This window comes from Gorilla gorilla, chromosome 17, assembly GCF_029281585.2.
Source record: "Gorilla gorilla gorilla isolate KB3781 chromosome 17, NHGRI_mGorGor1-v2.1_pri, whole genome shotgun sequence".
NCBI classification, from domain to species: Eukaryota; Metazoa; Chordata; class Mammalia; order Primates; family Hominidae; genus Gorilla; species Gorilla gorilla.
In genome coordinates this window covers 65,420,386-65,440,778 of record NC_073241.2, presented here as the reverse complement: position 1 = coordinate 65,440,778, position 20,393 = coordinate 65,420,386, and the positions used below count along the sequence as shown (strand labels likewise).

Sequence of the window (20,393 nt, the reverse complement as noted above, 5' to 3'; positions counted from 1 at the left end):
CTCCCGGCACTCTGTTAGCTATGAGCGAGTCACAGATCAGCCCAGATTCTAGGGGAAGACCCACAGATCCCCAGCCCTCCATGGAGGAGTGTCAAAGTCTCATGGCAGGAGAGGATGTGAGCAGAAGACGCTGTTGCAGCCACACTTACCCTTTGTCCTAATTTCCCTTTTATGCATCAGTCTCTTCTTGCCCTCAGCCCTGGGGAATCCCACACAGGCCCAGACTGTGCCCAGCCAGGTGAAGGAGGTTGTTTTCTATGGCAGGGTGAGCACAGCATTCAGGGAGGACTGAGAAGCAGGCCCAGCCACAATGCCCTGGAGGCTCCCAGCCCGGGAGCCTTTGTGCCCAACATTTACTGAGCCCTTACTTTCTTCTGGGTCCTGTGCTAAGGGATGTACATATTGTATCTCATTTAATCCTCATATCAACACTATAATCAGGGTATATTGTTATCCCCATTTCACAGAGTCTTGGAGAACTTAACTTGCCCAAGTTCACAGAGCTGGCAAGAGGCAGACAGACTCTGAGTCCCTGCTCTTAATCACCATGCAGAGTGACTTCCAACAGTGGGAGAATAAAATTAGAAGCCTGGATATACCAAAACAAGAACACAAAGCCTTCTCATAGGAAGCTAAATTCTTTACACATCCCCTGATGAAAAAGAGACAGCCAAACCCAGCTGATGTTTCCGAAGGCCACCAAAATCCCTGTGGAAATTCCCATATCGTGAAGTTCCCTGAACCTGAAAAAACCGTAACTGCACTTTCTTGAACTGGCACAGTTAGTCATGCCTTAGCCACAGAATCCATTCACACAATGAGCTTCCTCTACCAAGGCTCAGAGGGAGAAACTCATGCTGTGTCTAGCCCTGGGGAATGAGAGTCCCCAGACACCCACACAGGCAGCCTCACACCCTGGTGATTCTTCTTCTTGGAGGCTTCTTCTCCACCACTAATCCCATGCCGCTGCCACAGCACACACAGTTACTTCTTTTTTTTTTTTTTTTTTTTGAGACAGAGTCTTGCTCTGTCACCCAGGCTGGAGTGCAGTGGTACAATCTCAGCTCATGGCAACCTCCACTTCTCGGGCTCAAGTGATTCTTCTGCCTCAGCCTTCTGAGTAGTTGGGGTTACAGGTGTGTGCCACCTGTAATTTTTGTATTTTTAGTAGAGACAGGGTTTCGCCATGTTGGCCAGGATAGTCTCCAACTCCTGACCTCAGGTGGTCCACCAACCTCGGCCTCCCAAAGCGCTAGGATTACAGGTGTGAGCCACCGCACCCAGGCACATTTACTTTTGATTCAAGAATAAAACTTATGTTACCAATGACCTAGAATAACATATTTAAGAAGGCAAACCTTTTGCCTCTGATGCATTTTCCACCTTGTCCCCTCCAAAAGCATTTAAAATATTGTGCTTCTTGGTAGTGTCAGGGCTGGTTCTGCCAGTACTGACAGCTGAGGGCAGTGGGGGCAAGGGGTCTGCACAGCTGCCATACTCGAGAGACCACCTGTGGCTGTACAGTGTCTGCCCTGAACACCAGTGAGGACCAACATCTCCCCCAGAAGAATATTGCCCAATAGTATTCTTTAGAAAGTTTATGGCTACTCAGAAAAGTGGGGGGAAATGAATTTTGTTTGGGAAATCTAGGGTTTAACAAATGTGGATTGATTCCCTAACTCATTCTACAAGGACAGCATTATTTTAATACCAAAACATGGCAGAGATACAATGAAGAAAGAAAACTTCAGGCCAATACCTATGATGAACATAGACACAAAAATCCTCAACAAAATACTAATAAATAGAATCCAGCAGCACATTAAAGAGCTAATGCAGCCAGGTACAGTGGTGCACACCTGTAATCGCAGCACCTTGGGAGGCCAAGGTGGGCAGATTAATTGAGCTCAGGTGTTCAAGACCAGCCTGGGCAACATGACAAAACCTTGTCTCTACAAAAAATGCCAAAAAATTAGCCAGGTGTCACTGCTGGGTATCTACCCAAAGAAAACGTCATTATGTGGAAAAGACACACGCACACATGTTTATAGCAGCACAATTCACAATTGCAAAAATATGGAACCAACCTCAATGCCCAACAACCAACGAGTGGATAAAGAAAATGTGGTATACACACAACACGGAATACTACTCAGCTATAAAACGAAACAAAATAATGGCCTTTGCAGCAACTTGAATGGAGCTGGAGGCCATTATTCTAAGTGAAATAACTCAGGAATGGAAAATCAAATATCATATGTTCTCACTTATAAGTGGGAGCTAAAGTATGAGGATGCAAAGGCATAAGAATGATATAATGGACTTTGGGGACTCAGGGGGGAAGGGTGGGATTGGGGAGGGATAAAAGACTACATATTTGGTACAATGTGTACACTGCTTAAGTGACGGCTGCACCAAAATCTCAGAAACCATCACCAAAGAACTTATCCATGTAACCAAAAACCACCTGTACAATAAAAAACTATTAAAATAAATTAGCTGGGCATGGTGGCATGTTCCTGTAGTCCCAGCTACTCGGGAAGCTGAGGTGGGAGGATCACTTAAGCCAGGGAGGTCAAGGCTGCAGTGAACCAAGATCGTGCCACTGAACTCCAGTCTGGGCAACAGAGTGCAACCCTGTCTCCAAGAAAAAAAAAAAAAAGAAGAAGAAGAGAAAGCTAATCCACCATAATCAAGTAGGCTTTATTCCTGGGATGCAAAGCTGGTTCAATGTACACAAATCAATATATGTGATTTATCACATAAACAGAACTAAAAACAAAAACCACATGATCATCTCAATAGACACGGAAAAGGCTTATAACAAAATTCAGCATCCCTTCTGTTAAAAACTCCCAACAAACTAGGAATCCAAGGAACATACATCAAAATAACAAGACCCATCTATGACAAAACTACACCCAACATCATACTGAATGGGCAAAAGCTGCAAGCCCTTCCCTTGAAAACTGGCACAAGATAAGGATGACCTCTCTCACCACTCCTTTTCAACGTAATACTGGAAGTCCTAGCCACAGCAATTAGGCAAGAGAAACAAATAAAAGACATCCAAATAGGAAGAGAAGAAGTCAACCTATCTCTCTTCACTGATAACATGATTCTATACCCGGAAAATCCCATAATCTCTGCCCAAAGGCTCCTAGAACTAATAAACAACTTCAGTAAAGTTTCAGGATACAAAATCAATGCATGAAAATCAGTAGCATTTTTATACACTAATAATGACCAAGCTGAAAGCCAAATCAAGAATGCAATCCCATTTACAATAGCCACAAAAATAATAAAATACCTAGGAATCCACCTTACCAGGGGGGATATCTACAATGAGAACTACAGAATACTGCTAAAAGAAATCAGACACCACACAAACAAATGGAAAAACATTCCATACTCATGGATAGGAGCAATCAGTATTGTTAAGATGGTCACACTGCCCAAAGCAATTTACAGAGTCAATGTTATTCCTATCAAACTACCAATGTCATTTTTCATGGAATTAGAAAAAAAACTATTCTAAAATTCATATGGAACCAAAAAAGAGCCCAAATAGCCAAAGCAATCCTAAGCAAAAAGAATAAAGCTGAAGGCATCACACTACATGACATCAAACTATACTACAAGGCTACAGTAATCAAAACAGCATGGTTCTAGCACAAAAACAGACACATAAATTCAACGGAAAAGGTTAGAGAACCCAGAAATAAAGCCACACACCTACAACCATCAGATCTTTGACAAAGTAGACAATAACAAGCAATGGGGAAAAGACTCCCTATTCAATAAATGGTGCTGGGATAACTGGCTATAGATATGCAGAAGATTGAAACTGGACCCTTTCCTATCACCACCTACAAAAATAAACTCAAGACAGATTAAGACTTAAATGTAAAACCTGAAACTATAAAAATCCTAGAAGAAAATGTAGAAAATGTCATTCTGGACATAGGCCTTGACAAAGACTTCATGATGAAGACTCCAAAAGCAATTGCAACAAAAGGAAAAACTGACAAATGAAGCCTAACTAAACTAATGAACATCGGCACAGCAAAAGAAACTATCAACAGAGTAAACAGATAACCTATAGAATGAGAGAAAATATTTGCAAACTATGCATCTAATAAAGGTGTAATATCTGGAAGCTATAAGGAACTTAAATCAACAAGCAAAAAACAAAGAACCCCATTAAAAATGGGCAAAGAACATGAACAGACCCTTATCAAAAGATGACATACATGCAGCCAATAGCATATGAAAAAAATGTTCGACATCATTAATCATGACAGAAATGCAAATTAAAACCACAATGAGATACCATCTCACACCAGTTGGAATGGCTATTAAAAGGTCAAAAATTAACATATGCTGGTGAGGTTGTGGATAAAAAAAACACTTATACACTGCTAGTGGGAATGTAAATTAGCTTAGCCACTGTGGAAAGCAGTTTGGAGATTTCTAAAAGAATTTAAAACAGAACTACCATTGGCCAGGCATGGTGACTTATGCCTGTAATCCCAGCACTTTGGGAGGCTGAGGCAGGTGGATCGCATGAGGCCAGGAGTTTGAGACCAGCCTGACCAACATGGTGAAACCCTGTCTCTACTAAAAATACAAAAATTAACTGGGCGTAGTGGTGCACATCTGTAATTCCAACTACTTGAGAGGCTGAGGCAGCAGAATCAATTGAACCCAGGAGGCGGAGTTTGCAGTGAACCGAGATTGCTCCACTGCACTCCAGCTTGGGCAACAAAGTGAGACTGTCTCAAACAAACAAACAGAACTACCATTGAATCCAGCCATCCCAATTCCTTAATTAAATTACTGGTGTATACCCAAAGGAATATAAATCATCCTACCATAAAGGCAAATACATGCATATCTTCATTGCAGCACTTTTCTCAATAGCAAGGACATGGAATCAACCTATATGCCCATCAGTGGTAGGCTGGTTAAAGAAAATGTGGTACATTTACACCCTGGGATACTACACAGCCACAAAAAAATGAAACCAGTCCTTTGCAGCAACATGATGCAGCTGGAGGCCATTATCCTAAGTGAATTAACACAGAAACAGAAACCTAAATACTGCATGTTCCCACTTATAATTAGGAGCTAAACATTGAGTACACATGGACACAAAGAAGAAAACCACGGCCACCGGGGCCTACTTGAGGGTAGAAGGTGGGGGGAGGGGAAGATTGAGAAACTACCTTTCAGGTACCCATGTAACAGGCCTGCACATGTATCCCCTGAACCTAAAATAAAAGTTGGAAGAACGCCGGGCACAGTGGCTCACATCTGTAATCCTGGCACTTTGGGAGGCTGAGGCGGGCAGATCACCTGAGGTCAGGAGTTCAAGACCAGCCTGACCAACATGGTGAAACCCCATCTCTACTAAAATATAAAAATTAGCCAGGCATGGTGGCACATGCCTGTAGTCCCAGTTGTTTGGGAGGCTGAGGTGAGAGAATCACTTGAACCCAAGAGGTGGAGGTTGCAGTGAGCTGAGATCACGCCACTGCACTCCAGCCTGGGTGACACAGCAAGACTCCATCTCAAAAAAAAAAAAAAAAAAGTTGGAAGAAAAAATAAAATAAAAATAAAGTGCCAGGTACCTCCCTCGCCCTCTCTCTTGCTTCCTCTCTGGCTGCACATACCAGTTCACATTTGCCTTCCTCCACAGGTGGAAGCAACCTAAGGTGTTCACCAATGCCTAATCTTCCAGTCAACAGAACCATGAGCCAAATAAACCTTTTTTTCTTTGTTAAAAACAAAATGTGGGCCAGGCACAGTGGCTCACACCTATAATCCCAGCACTCTGGGAGGCCAACACAGGTGGATCACTTGAGGTCAGGAGTTTGAGACCAGCCTAGCCAAAATGGCGAAACCCCATGTCTACTAAAAATACAAAAATTAGCCAGGTGTGGTGGTGCGTGCCTGTAATCCCAGCTACTCGGAAGGCTGAGGCATGAGAATTGCTTGAACCCAAGAGGTGGAGGTTGCAGTGAGCCAAGATCATGCCACTGCATGCCAGCCTGGGTGAAAGAGTGAGACCCTACCTCAAAAAAATAAATAAAAATGTGGATGCAGATGTGCTTTCAAGGAAAAACCAGCACCGTCTTCCAAACACCCAACGATTGACTCCATTCCCCACAGTGCTGCTCTGGGAGTAACATTTGGTTCCTGTTGTCCATCTGTGACACCCTGTCTGATAACCACCTACCACCATGCCTGAGTGCTCAGTGCAACTCTGGACATTTTAGTGGACCAGGAAGTGAAGTGAACAGCTTATTCTACTATGGCAAAGACCCAACAGTTTCCCACCTGCCTTCAGAAGAACTGGCCTCTTTCTTCCCATTTGAAAGTTACCACTTTTGGCTGAGTAAAGAGGACTGAAAAACGAGGGCGAATGAAGGTGGAAAGGCATGTGGCTGAGGGCCTGGTGGCCTCTTCAACAGTGCATGGACTTTGTCACACTGCATTGCTCTCGTCTGGAACTAGGATGAGTTGTAATAAGGTCAGCAGGATGGAAAGAAAACCCACCTGGGAGTAACCAATGATGTTCCCTTTGTCATCCAGCACATTAAAATTGATGATCGGGCCCTGAACCTCAGGGCTGCTGAACTCAGAATCGCTGTAAATCCGCACCACAGGGGCTCCATTGGGGTACTGGAGAGAGGACAGGGCCATGTAGGTATACTGAGCCAAGGTGAAGGTGTGCTGCTTTATATTCTCCATTCCACCTCAAATCAATCATGAAACACAAGAGAATCATGAGCTTTATGTAAATTCTCAATTCACTCTTTTTTTTTTTTTTTTTTTTTTTTGAGACACGATCTCACTCTGTCACCCAGGCTGGAGTGCAGTGGTATGATCACAGCTCACTGCAGCCTCAACCTCCTGGGCTCAGGTGATCCTCTCACCTCAGCCTCCCAAGTAGCTGGGATGACAGGCATTCACCACCATGCCTGACTAATTTTTGTATTTTTTGCAGAGACGGAGTTTCACCATGTTGCCCAGGCTTGTCTTGAGCTCCTGGGCTCAAGTGATCCACCTGCCTCAGCCTCCCAAAGTGCTGGGATTACAGGCATGAGCCACCACGCCTGGCACCAGTAACTCACTTTTAAGAAAACAAGTTTGTTATAACTGGCAAACCTGGACCTCACATTAATAATTTTAAATGTGTGTAAATAGTGGATGGTACTGCCCTTGTGACAAATGTTTAGGTCTTCAGTACTGAACAACAGAATTTTTCCATAGGCATTCCTGTCATCCTCTTTTTTATACATAATGTTACTTAAACATTTAGATATTTAGACCCTTTGGTAACAGATCACAAAATGTATGTTTTTTCCTCTAAACATATTTTTGCTGTTTGTTTTTATTATTAATGTTTAAATCATTTTAACACTACACAAAGCAATGAAGAATACATGCTTCAACATGAATGAATCTTGGAAACGTGCTGAGTGAAGCCAGACACAAAAGGACAAATGTCGTATGATTCTACTTAGATGAGTTACCAAGAATAGGCAAATCCACAGAGAAAAAAAGTAGTTCCAAGGGTTGGAAGGGGAGGAGGAAATAAAGAGTTATTGTTTAATGGGTACAGAGTTTCTGTTTGGTATGGTAAAGTTCTGGAAATAGATAGTGGTGATGGTGGCACGACGTGAATGTATTTACTACGACTGAGTTGTACACTTAAAAATAGTTAAAATGGTAAGTTTTATGTTATGTATATTTTACCACAATTTTTATTTTTTAAAAAAGGAACAATGACATAGGAAAAAAATCAGGGTTTGCCATATTGTGGACTGGTACAGTCAACCTTTGCATTCCGAGCTACCTGGCCCTGTTAGACCCTGTCACCTGCAGTTTGGGGGCCCTGTTAATATCTTTCCTTGGAAAGTACTCACTACTCACTGCCTGTATTTATTAACTACTCCCTTTGTCCCAGATCATGCCCACTCACCTCCCTGCATTGCCATCAGGGCGACCCTCTCTTCCCGTGAATCCTGTCTGCCCCTATGTTGGGCTAAGTCTAAGGTTAAGGCACTGAAGGGTCCCATTACTCTGACAAAAGAGCAATGGCCAGGAAAGAAATCAAGCCTCATGCGAAGACCATCGGCAGACACAGTGGTTGGGTGCTCATGGTTAGGCATCAGTATGACTTGGGTTAAATCCTTGCCCTCCTGGTTTCCAGCTCCCTGGCCTGGAAGGCGTTTAACCTCTCTGAGCGTCAGCTCATTCATAGGCAGAGCTCCCCCGTGGGGCAGTGGGGAGGACCCAGAAAGGCAAGAGCAGGTAAAGGCCTCAGGATCTGTAACCATTCCCAGGACCCAGGGATGCTCCTCTCATTCTGTGAAGCTAGCAATCTCCTGATTTGGAATGTCTTCTACCTGTTAAAATGTTATTTTAGCTGAAAAAACAAAAAACAATCCAAAAACCCCACCTCATTCTCTTGCTCTCTGAAGTGGTTTTGAAGTTACTAGGAATCAAATTTAACTACATGAAGTGCCAGTCACTTCCACAGACTCTGTCTCCTTTACCTGAATCACACCTGTGCCAGAGCTCCCTCAAGGACACAACAGGAGCAAATTCCACAGGGATAGAAATGTCCACTGACCTGTGAGGCGCTCTAGGGTGTCAAATCCATGTTTTAGCGCGATAACATCAAGGAATGAGATGGTGCCATCTTCAAACCTATAACCACGGGGTGAGGAGAACAGGTCAAGCTGTGGTCAAAACAATCCATGTGCATTTCGTGGTATATAATGAGCTTTAGATTTTAGGCTTAGCTGTTGATGTGGTTTGGCTTTATGTCTCCACCTAAATCTCATCTTTAATTGTAATCCCCAGGTGTTGAGGGATGGACCTGGTAGAAGGTGATTGGATTATGGGGGTGGTTTCCCCCTTGCTGTTCTCATTTCGTGATAGTGAGGGAGTCCTCACGAGATCTGATGGTTTTATAAATGGCAGTTCCCCTGGGCTCTTCTCTGTCTCTCCTGCTGCCTTGTGAAGAAAGTGTCTGCTTCCCCTTCCGCCATGATTGTAAGTTTCCTGAGGCCTCTCCAGCAATGCAGAACTGTGAGCCACTTAAACCTCCTTTGTTTATAAATTACCCAGTCTTGGGTAGTATCTTTATAACAGTGTGAAATTGGACTAATACCGCTGTAAACTACTAATACCTTCCCTCTGCTGTCTTATAAAACATTGCTCTCCCCTTCAGGATGGGGGGACTTTGTACACCAAGACCTGTCCAGCTGCCTCTGGCCCTAACCCACTCTGCAGTTTTCTTGGGCTGCTCTAAATTTCCTAGGGTGGACAGGTGCAGTGGCTCATGCCTGTTATCTCAACACTTTGGGAGGCCCAGGTGGGAGGATCACTTGAGGCCAAGAGTTTGAAACTACCTGCCTGTGCAACACCCCATCTCTACAAAAAGCAAGACCCCATCTCTAGATAGCAAGACCCCATCTCTACAAAAAAAATTTGTTAAACTAGCCAGTTATTAATTGATTGACAATTATTTATTGATCAAATACTTAATAGATTTCTTAAAATAAAAGAGGAGTTTTTTGTTTGTCAAGTGATGTACTTCACTGAGTTATAAAATACATAAAGTTGAGAACACAGTCAAGGTACTTATTCAATAAACCTTTAGGTTGAGTATTAAATCTCTTGAGTTCTAGTCCTAAGTTCACAAGAAAAAAAATTGGCTTATAACGGTAAATAAATAAATTCAGCTTTCTGGGAATGTTGGCGTGTCATCTGTCGTAAAGTCATCTACCTGAATCAAAGGAAAGAGATCTGATCCCCCCCAGCCCATTCATGCCCTGGCCCCCAGCGAGCTGCCCCACTTCTCCTGGCCTTCAGGTGCCCTTATTGGCCAAATTAAATTTGAAGTGTCCCTTTGTTCTGCCTGTAACTTACATTATGTTATGCCTGTCATTCTTTTCTCATTTGGTTCTGTTACATGGTAAATTATCACACTTGGAGTCAAGAGGTTTTACATGAGCATTCCTGTTTTAGAAGCCCCCCAACTATGGACAAGTCCTAAATAAAAGAGACATCAAATAGCCTCCTAACATTGATCCCTACCATTCTGATACTTCACCTATATTAGCTCTAAAAGGACAATATTATCATTTCTCTCTCTCTCTTTCTTTTTGGAGATGGAGTCTTGCTCTGTCACCAGGGCTAGAGTGCAGTGGGTATGATCTTGACTCACTGCAACGTCTGCCTCCTGGGCTCAAGCAATTCTCCTGCCTCAACCTCTTGAGCAGCTGAGATTACAAGCACCCACCACCACGCTCAGCTAATTTTTGTGTTTTTAGTAGAGACGGAGTTTCACCATGTTGGGCAGGCTGGTCTCGAACTCCTGACCTCATGATCCACCCACCTTGGCCTCCCAAAGTGCTGGGATTACAGGCGTGAGCCACCACACCCAACCCAATATTATCATTTCTACTTTACAGAAAAAACATGAGGTGCAGAGAACAAGTCACATGTCCCCTCGCTGGTGTGCAGTGGAGCGGGGACTCATTCCCCAGTGGTCCAGCCTGAGGCCTACACAGCTAACACTGACTCTATTGTCAAGGCCATGGCCCTACATGCAGGACCCTTGCGTCTGTGTGGGGTCTGTGGGGGATCTAAAGCCCTTCCCGTCTATGCCCCAGGCCTTCTCGGGACCCTGTAGGTGATTAGTTGCCTACCCAACCCTGTGTCCCCACTGTTGACCCAGCAGAACCCTGGCTCAGCCACCATTTTCAGCCTTGACACACTCGACCTTACAGGTCCCAGCTGTTACCATTTGAAAGATTCCTGAGCATAACCCACACCACCTGCCCTTGCAGCCTGGGGATGAGGCATATACCAACAACCCAGGCAGAAGCCTCTGGCATTTGAGGGCAAGTGACAACCTGCACCCAGACTCCCTCCGTAACTCACTCACAGTGGGGCTCATAGAGGTTGCTGCTAACACTGCCTCACAAGTCTGGGGGCCTCCGCTTTAACTGATTCCTCCTGCTAACTAGGTGCCAGGCTGAGCTGATCCTAGCTCCTGGAGAACCAGCTATGCTGTCAATGTGTGGGCAGACTTTTTCCAAATGGTGCCACCTTTTAAAGCCACTGGGTGCCACCTTTTAAGGCCACTGTTTCAACTGTTGCAACCTCTTGTCAGTGCTGAGGGCAGAGGCCTGGTAGCTCACCCTCCTTACCCCATGAGGCCCTTTTATCTCTCCTGCATGCAGTTCTTATCTGCAGGCCCCAGTCCTCTCACAGCTCTGGAGAAGCCTCTCAAATGGGGGCAGAGTTCACTGAACCACCTGTGTCACCTCCAGTCAACCTCTGCCTCCCAGATCTGAGCCCTGCCATCAGCCTGTCCCTGCCAGCAACCTGAATTCTGCTGACCCCCAAAGCCAGACCCATCTCTTGCATAATCCTCCAGGAGAAACAGGCCAGACCCCACCTTGCTGAACTCCTCTGACCCCTCCCCTGTGGCAAGGTTACCTCTGAGCTACTGACTGCCTCGGGATGTAGAAGTCTTCTCCTGCTAGGTACGCAGAAGCTGTCCCTCCTCCAAAGTAGGTCTTCCTCAGTAGAGGAGCCGCACGATTATGGACCAGCAGAGCGCCCAGGCCTGTAGGAAACCCGAAGATCTTATAGAAGGAGATGGGGACAAAGTCGGCCTGGTGAGCTGACAGGTCCAAAGGCGAGGTGCTCACGTAGGAGGCTGCATCCAGCAGCACAAACCACTTCCCAGGCGTGTTCACAGGGCGCAACCGCCCAGACTTGACCTCTTCTATCCAGGACAGGGGGTATCTGACTCCAGAAAAGTTACTCTGAGCTGGGTAGCAGAAGAGATGTGGCAGCTGGCAGTCTGGGTTGCTGGCTGAAGCACCATGTTCCTCTGCAGACCACAGGTCCTCTGGCCTGACTGGGGTGGATATGACATTTATAGCCATGGTCACGTTCCTCATACCCACTACGGAGGTGTGGCTGTCGGTGAGGTAACAGAAGCGACTCCCACTGCTCTCTGGGCCCTGGGACACCCATGGAAAGGCCTCTGCCACCAGTTTGAGAGCAGCCGTGCTCCCGGCAGTGAAGATCACAGTGTAGTCTTCTGCGGTGGTGTGGAAGTGCGCCAGGATTCTGGAAGAAGCACAGCATCCCCGCAACCCGTGGATCTCAGCCCCAGCACTGAATGTTTGCAGGCCGTTTTATTTCTATTAACTATGACATCTCTACCTTAATGGATAGATAGGTTTGCCACAGCTGTGAAAATAGGGCAAGGGCAATGGAAGCCGTGGGAACGAGTTCCAGTTGGCAAAATCCTCTTACCTCCCAAATATCACTGGATATCTCCAATTGGATATGTATGACAAAAATCCACAATAAACTTAATCAGAGTTGATACTACTTTCTCTCCTTGGTGCTTTCTACTCAGCTCTAACATAACAAGGTTTAAGTAGTAATCAACCTGTTTACATTGCTTTTAATTTTGGCAACTCTAATAGCAAAACAGTATCACTTTCAAATTTGAAATAACTTGAAATTGCCTGATTGGAAATTGTGTTAATAATTTTAAGTACCACCTGGAAATTATTTGCCAGATACTGTTATGTTTAGAAAGTATAGAGAGCTGTTTAACATACAAATACTAGTAAAAAAGGGGGAAAAAGGGAAAAAAGACAGGAAGAAAACAAGACGCCTAATAAAACTTCTTATGAAAAGGAAAACCAGAGAAATAGTACTTTTCTTCTTTCTGAAAACAAGACCTAGGATCCTGGGTCACTTCCTGTCACTTTGGCACTGCAGAGTCTCTGGAGCCACACAGAACAGCTGTGTGCACCTCAGAGCCACCTACCTGTGCGTCTCATCTGCCCCACACTGCATCTACTCACCCCTGCCTTTCTGAGCTCTGACTCTGATGTTTCTCAACATGCATGCATTGCCTTTTAGCCAACTGTGATCCTCCTGAAACCAACTCAGAACTTTTGTGGGATGCAGGCAAGTCCTAGGAAGGAAGTCTGTCTGCCTAGGTATGCCCAGTCAGGCAGGTGTCCCTGATGCTTACCTGTAGCGCACCTGCTCCACAGTGTCATAGGTGAGCTTGCTGCTGATGTTCTGGCTGTGAGGATTACCTGGCAGGTTACAAAGACAAGGCCACCAAGTCACTACTTAGGGTCTCTTCTTTTGTGTTCCTTCTGAATCCACTCCCTGAGTTTCTCAAAAAGCTCAACATAAACCTACCATATCACCTAACTATTCCACTCCTAGATTTCTATCCCTCAAAAATGAAAACTTATGTCCATACAGACTTGCATGTGAATGTTCGTAGCTTTATTCAGAAAGTCAAATTCTGGAAACAACATAAATGTCCATCAATGGGTGAACAGATAAACAAAATATGCTACATCCATAAAATAAAAAGTGATTTGGTTTTTTGTTCTGTCTTGCTCCGTCACCCAGGATGGAGGGCAGTGGCATGATCATAGGTCACTGCAGCCTCAAACTCCTGGGCTCAAGCGATCCTCCCATCTCAGCCTCCTAACTGTGACTACAGGTGTGCACCACTACACCTGGCTAACTTTTTAAAATTACTTTTTGTAGAGATGAGGTCTCACTGTGCTGCCCAGGCTGGTCTTGAACTCTTGGGTTCAAGCAATCTTCCTGCCTCAGCCTCCCCAAGTGCTAGGATTGCAGGCATGAGCCACTGTGCCCAGCCAGGGAAGTTATTTGCCAATAAAAAGGAACAAACTACTGGCTATGTCATGAAAGAACTTCAAAAGCATGATAAATGAAATACTCCAGACACAAGCATATACATAATGCATGAATCAATTTACAATAAATGTCCAGCAAAAGAATTGTAGAGATACAGAAAGTAGTAGATTAGCAATTGCCTGGGGCTAAGGTCAGCAACAAGGATTAGCTGTAATGGGCATGAAGGATCTTTTCAGGAGAATGAAAACATCTAACTGATTTATAGTGATGATTGCATCACTAGGTCAATCACTAAAAAATCATCATTGGACACCTGAAATAGATTTTTTTTTTAAGAGAGACACAATCTTACTCTATCACCCAGGCTGGAGTACAGTGGCTGATCATAGCTCACTATAACCTTGAATTCCTGGGCTCAAGGGCTCCTCCTGCCTCAGCCTCCTGAATAGCTAGCACAACAGGCATGTGCCACCACACCTGGCTGATTTTTTTAAATTTTTGTTTTTTGTAAAGATAGGCTCTTGCTATGTTGCCCAGGTTTGTCTTGAACTCCTGGGCTCAAGCAATCCTCCTACCTTGGCCTCCCAAAGCACTGGGATTATAGGCCTGAGACACTGTACCCAGCTGGTAAATTTTATGATATAGTTAAAAAAAAAAAATCTCTCCTCACTAGTAAAACCAAATGTGATCAGGAAGAGTATTTTAGAGCTGGAAGTCAGCTCAGAAGCAGGCCAGTTCAAGAGTCTGTTCTGCATGTTCCGGACAGGTGGCTGTGGCTCTGTTTAACTCCAGAGAATGCAGTATACAGCCTCAGGAGGATGCCCTTTTCTCCAAGCATGAAGCAGAGCCATGAACGCCACTTAATCTAAGTCCCCACCTATTGCCCTGCAGATCCCACCACCACTGCTGATGCCTTTCCTGTAGAAATAATTGATCCCGGCCTCCAAATATGTGAAGGGGGCCACTGTGCTGCCCTTAGCCATCCACTTTCAAGGAGGAAGGCCCTCCTCCCAATGTCACTCTTCCTCTTAACTTCTAGTTTTGCTCCCTTCCCGGTGTCCTCACCAGATGTGTCCCAGAGTATCATGACCTCCCTCAAACTTAACCCCCAGACAGGTTTTGGTAGGGCCTGACCTATAAGACCAGGCACCAGCATTTCTCAGGAGCTACATGTGCTCATTAACGCAGAATTTGCCCTTTAGTTTTAGATTTTTTTTTTTCCTCCAAAATACACTGAAAGATTGCACTGGATTTCTGGCCACTGCAGCTACCACATGTTCTGTTTCCACATTGCTAGTAACCTGTGGGACCTGGTAATTATCCTCATTGCCTTTCCTCTGCTTGGCTTTAGCGCTGCATCATTAGCACCACCTGCAATCTCAACTCTGCCATCTCTCAGGCTTTCCCACGGTTATGGCTCTTGCAAAGGTCAAAGAAGGAGAATTACAAGAACCTTTGCAAACTGCAGATTAAAATCAGGATAAATCCCTCCTTGGCACCTTCCCAGAAGACTGTTCCCCAGATTTAAATATCTGCTGGCTCCCAGAGCCAAAATCCAAACCCCTTAATGTGGCATAACAGAAGTATCCTGAATCGAGGCACTCTGGTGGAGGCTAAGGGCTTGGGCTCTGGAGCTAAACTGCCTGGAAACACAGCTTCTAGCTCCCCCAAGCTCCAGTCCTTCCTATGCAGCCTCAGGCTAGTTACTTGCCCTCTCTGGGGCCCCATTTCTTCACCTATAAAACAGGAGTGATACCAGAACCTATACCTCTTGGGTTGTTGTGAGGCTGAAGAGAGAAAGCTCATAGCGAGTACCTGATAAATGTTATTTATCGTTATTCTCATCACAAATATTACAATTGCTACTGCCACTATGATTTCAAATTCCCTTTCCAAAGTATGTGAGATCATGTTGTGCTGCTAATAAATACCACTGATGACAATGCCATTGCTCCTAGAACAAAGATCAAGCATCTACAATGCCCTGCACTGACTTCTTCTCCCTCCCTCCCCATTCGGGCCTCTCCCACTCTTCTCCCTTCCGTGTTCCTGGACTGGTTCCTGAAACCACTACGGGATCTTGGCTCAGGCTGTTACCCTGCCTGCTCGCACTTCTCCCTCTCTTGTCTGAGTGAATTCTGGCTCATCCTCCAGCATCCACTCCACTCCAAAAGCTTTCCCTGACATGCACAAGCCAACCCCACTGTCACTGCAGATACAGGCTGGCCTGGAACCAGGCACCTTTGGTCCATAGTCCTTCACACAGTTGGTAATCACAGTTATTTGGAGTTCACTTAAGGTCTTGTCTTCCAGGACTAGATCACAGTGTCCAAGAAGAAAGGGATATGTTTATTTTGTTCCCATTATAGCACTGTCCCCCACACATCATAGTGGCTCAATGAACAGTTATAGAGTGAATGACTGAATTAACATCCCTCCTGCCGCCCCACTCTCTGCACTGTACAGGGTCACTCACCACCACCAAATACAGCACGTTTGAATCTCTGTGCCCTTCCTAACACTGGCCTCTTCTTCTGGTAGTAACCTGTGTGTCTGTCCCTGAGCCAGCTCCCTCCATCCCGGCCACATGTTTACAGTACAGAATGACCCAGGGTGCTTGCCTGGCCCCTATCTTACATGGGGCTTATTCAGCTTTTTGTGGTCAGAATATTCCTGGCCTATGAATCCAACGTTTAATATGCACAGGTATATCAGCTGCATGTAGTTGACTAAAACCTGTTTCAGGTGTTTTTCTTTACCATAAGTGTTTTCCATGAGATCACTAGTGAAGCTTTCGAGCTGGCTCTGGGAGAACAAGGTGGCACCTGCATGGTCAAGATAGACAGTTCCTGAAAGAAAACACAAAATAAATACATAAAATTTTACCTGAATCTGGTTTGTGTAAGCCCAACCAATGCCATCTAATGCATGTAGACGTAACATCAGGCCACTGACTTGTGCCTCTTGATATGTGCCTCTTAATCCAAGTGTAGGCATGAGCAGTGGAAGGACTGCACTTCTAATGCTGAAGGACTTTTAAAGCCCTGAGAGAGCCCTCCTGATTAATCAGCTCTCTTCACTCTTTTGTGAACCTGGAACAGCATCCCACACACAGAAGGCACCCAGCAGACATTTGTGATGAATGATGGCAAAGCTGTTTCATATTGTCACTCACAACCTATTCTGGAGGTTCTGGGAGGAGTCCCTGAGGGGAGAGCCCTGATCCTACTTTCCCACACTGCTCTGCACCCCTCAACACTAATGCAGCTGCAGAGCTTCCAAGAATACAAGGAATGCAAATGATCCATCCAGCCTCTCTCTGAGAGAAATGCAAATTTAGATGAAAATGAGATACCGCGGTTTACTGATCAGATTGGCAGAGATCAGTGGTTGGATTCCTCACTGTGTGAATGAAGCTGTGGCGAAACAAGCTCACTGGTACACAGCTGGTAGGAGGGTGCACAGGTACACCTTTATGCTCAGCAATTTGCAACATCAGTTCATGCTTTAAAATGTACACACCCTTTGACCTAGCAATTCCACTTGCAGGAATTCATCTTACAAATACCCACACTTTTGTGGAATGACCTGAATATAAGGCTATTCAATGAACTATTGCCTGCAATAGCAAAAGATTGGAAACAACTTAAATATCCATCAATGCGCTTTTAAAATAAAGAAACATTGTACACTATCTAATAATAAGTACTGACATGAAACAAACTCTGAGATACACTTTCAAGTACATATAATGTGAAGAGATCCATTCATTCACTTATCACATATTTTGTTTTGTGTAGAATGGGTTGTTTTATCACAGCTTTATTGAGATATAACATAAAATTCACTCTCTTAAAGTATACAATTCAGTGGTTTTTAACATATTCATAAAATTACATAAATACCACCACTAATTTTAGAATATTTTCATTCATCCCCAAAAGAAATCCCATATCATTACCAATCACTCCCCAATGCCTCCAACCCCAGCCCTTGATAACCACTAATCTACTTTCTGCTTCTCTAGATTTGCCTGTTCTGAACATTTCATGTAAAAGGAACCATACAATATGTGGCCTTTAGTGTCTGACTTCTTTAACTTAGCATAATGTTTTCAAGGTATGTCCACATTTTAGCATGTATCAGAGCTTCATTCCTTTTATGGCAGAATAGTATTCCATTGTATGAATATACCACATTTTATCCATTCATCTACTGAGGAATATTTGGATTGTTTCCACTTTTGTGTATTATAAATGATTGCTGGTATGAATACTGGTGTACAAGTTTTTGTGTGGATGTGTTTTCTCTCATTTGGTGGGTTGTCCTTTCACTTTCTTGATGGTGTTCATTGAAACATACAAGTTCTTTTTAAGTTTGATAAAATCCAATTTATCTATTTTTGTTGTTGCATTTTTGGTGTCATAAGAAATTATTGTCTAATTCAACAAGGTCCTAGTGATTTATGCTTATGTGTTACTCTAAGAATATTATACTTTTAGCTGTTTCATATTTAGGTATTTGATCCATTGAGTTAATTTTTGAATGCAGAATGAGGTAGGGGTCCAAGTTCGTTCTTTTGCATGTTGATATCCAGTTGTCCCAATATCACTTATTGAAGAAGTTATTTCCCTCGTTGAATAGTCTTGGTATCTGTTGAAAATCAATTGACCATAGACATATGGGTTTATTAAATTAAAATTATATTTCATTTGTCTATATGTGTATACTTATGCCAGTATCACACTGTCTTCATTCTGTAACTTTGTAGTAAGTTTTGAAACTGGAAAGTGTGATTCCTCTAACTTTGATCTTCTTTTTCAAGATTGCTTTGAGGTCAGGTGTGGTGGCACACACTGTAATCCCAGCACTTGGGGAAGCTGAGACGAGTGGATCATTTGAGGTCAGGAGTTCAAGACCAGCCTGGCCAACATGGTGAAACCCCATCTCTACTACAAATACAAAAATTAGCCAGGCGGTAATGGCGTGCGCCTGTAATCCCAGCTACTTGGGAGGCTGAGGCAGGATAATCACTTGAGCCTGGGAGGTGGAGATTGCAGTGAGCTAAGATTGTGCCACTGTACTCCAGTCTTTGTGACAGAGTGAGACTCTGACTCAAAAAATAAGATAAAACGATTGCTTTGGCTATTCTGAGTCACTTGCATTTCTATATAAATTTTAGAATCAGCTTGTCAACTTCTGCAAAAAGGCAGCTGGGATTTTGATAGGCATTTCATTGAATCTGTATATTAATTTGGGGATTATTGCCATGTTAACAATATTAAGTTTTCCAACTCATCAGTACAGGATATCTTTCCATTTATTTAGGTCTTCTTTAATTTCTTTCAATGATGTTTTACAATTTTCAGTGTATGTGATACTTCTTTTGATAAATTTTTTTCTGTGTATTTTATTATTTTTGATGCCTTAGGAATTGTTTTTCTAATTTCATTTTCATAGTATCTATTGCCAATGTATAGAAATTGAACTGATGTTTGCATATTGATCTTGTATCCTACCACTTGGCTAAATTTGTTTTTAAATTCCAATAGTTTTGTGTGTGGATTCCTTGAAATTTTTTATACACAAAATTACATTATTGGCAAGTAGAGATAGTTTTACTTCTTTCCAATCTGGATCCCTTCTATTTTGTTTTCTTGCCTAATTGCCCTGGCTAGAGCCTTCAGTACAATGTTGAATAGGAATGGTGAGAACAGGCACTTTTGTCTTGTTTCAAACTCAGGATGAAAGTTTTCAGTCTTTCACCACTAAGTATGATGTTAGCTGTGGGGGGTTTTGCAGATGACCTTTATCAGTTGGTTAACTTTTCCTTCATTCCTAGTTTATTGAGTGTATTTGCATTCAAGAAATATTTATTGAGCACCTACTATGTGTCAGGCATTGTTCTAAGTGCTGGAGACACAGCAATGAACAAAATAGAAGCTAGCATGATAATGGCAGAGAAAGACCTTAAACAAACACAAACTATGTCAAGTGGTGAGACATATGGCTCACGTGTGTGTGTGTGCGCACGCACATGTTTTAAGTGTGCTGGACACAGTGACTCATATCTATAATCCCAGGATTTTGGGAGGCCAAGGCAGGAGGATTGCTTGAGGCCAGGAATTTGAGACCAGCATAAGCAACATAGTGAGACCCCATCTCTATAGAAATAAATAGCCAGGCATGGTGGTGCACACCTGTAGTCCCAGCTACTTGGGAGGCTGAGGCAAGAGGATAGCTTAAGCCCAAGAGGTCAAGGCGGCAGTGAGCTATGATCATGCCACTGCATTCTAGCCTGGGTGACAGAGCAAGTCCCCGTCTCAAAAAGTGTGCACATGCACACATAAATATGGACAACCACTGGAAAGATGCACAAGACATGAGTGACAGCAATTGACTCTGAGGTAGACACAGTGGCTGCAGCTGGCGTGAGAGGGAGGCTCCCTGGCGATTCTTCACCCTCCTTTGGCAACTTTTGAATCTGATACCACTAAATGTTGTATCAGTCCATTCTCACATTGCTATAAAGAACTACCTGAGACTGGGTAGTTTATAAAGAAAAGAGGTTTAATTGACTCACAGTTGCACAGGCTGTATAGGAGTCATGGCTGGGGAGGCCTCAGGAAACTTTACAATCTTGGTGGAAA

General features: G+C 43.8%; 1 protein-coding gene across 1 annotated transcript in view; it reads right to left on the bottom strand.

Annotated features, from left to right (window-relative positions):
* The window catches only part of MOCOS (molybdenum cofactor sulfurase), a 75,175-nt gene that overhangs the window by 50,898 nt on the left and 3,884 nt on the right, over positions 1–20,393 (bottom strand). The window contains exons 2-6 of the mRNA XM_004059341.5: positions 16,503–16,592; positions 13,094–13,160; positions 11,527–12,168; positions 8,645–8,721; positions 6,562–6,761 (exon numbers count right to left, since the gene is read on the bottom strand). Coding sequence (XP_004059389.1) covers positions 6,562–6,761; positions 8,645–8,721; positions 11,527–12,168; positions 13,094–13,160; positions 16,503–16,592 — 1,076 coding nt within the window. The remainder of the gene's footprint in view (positions 1–6,561; positions 6,762–8,644; positions 8,722–11,526; positions 12,169–13,093; positions 13,161–16,502; positions 16,593–20,393) is intronic.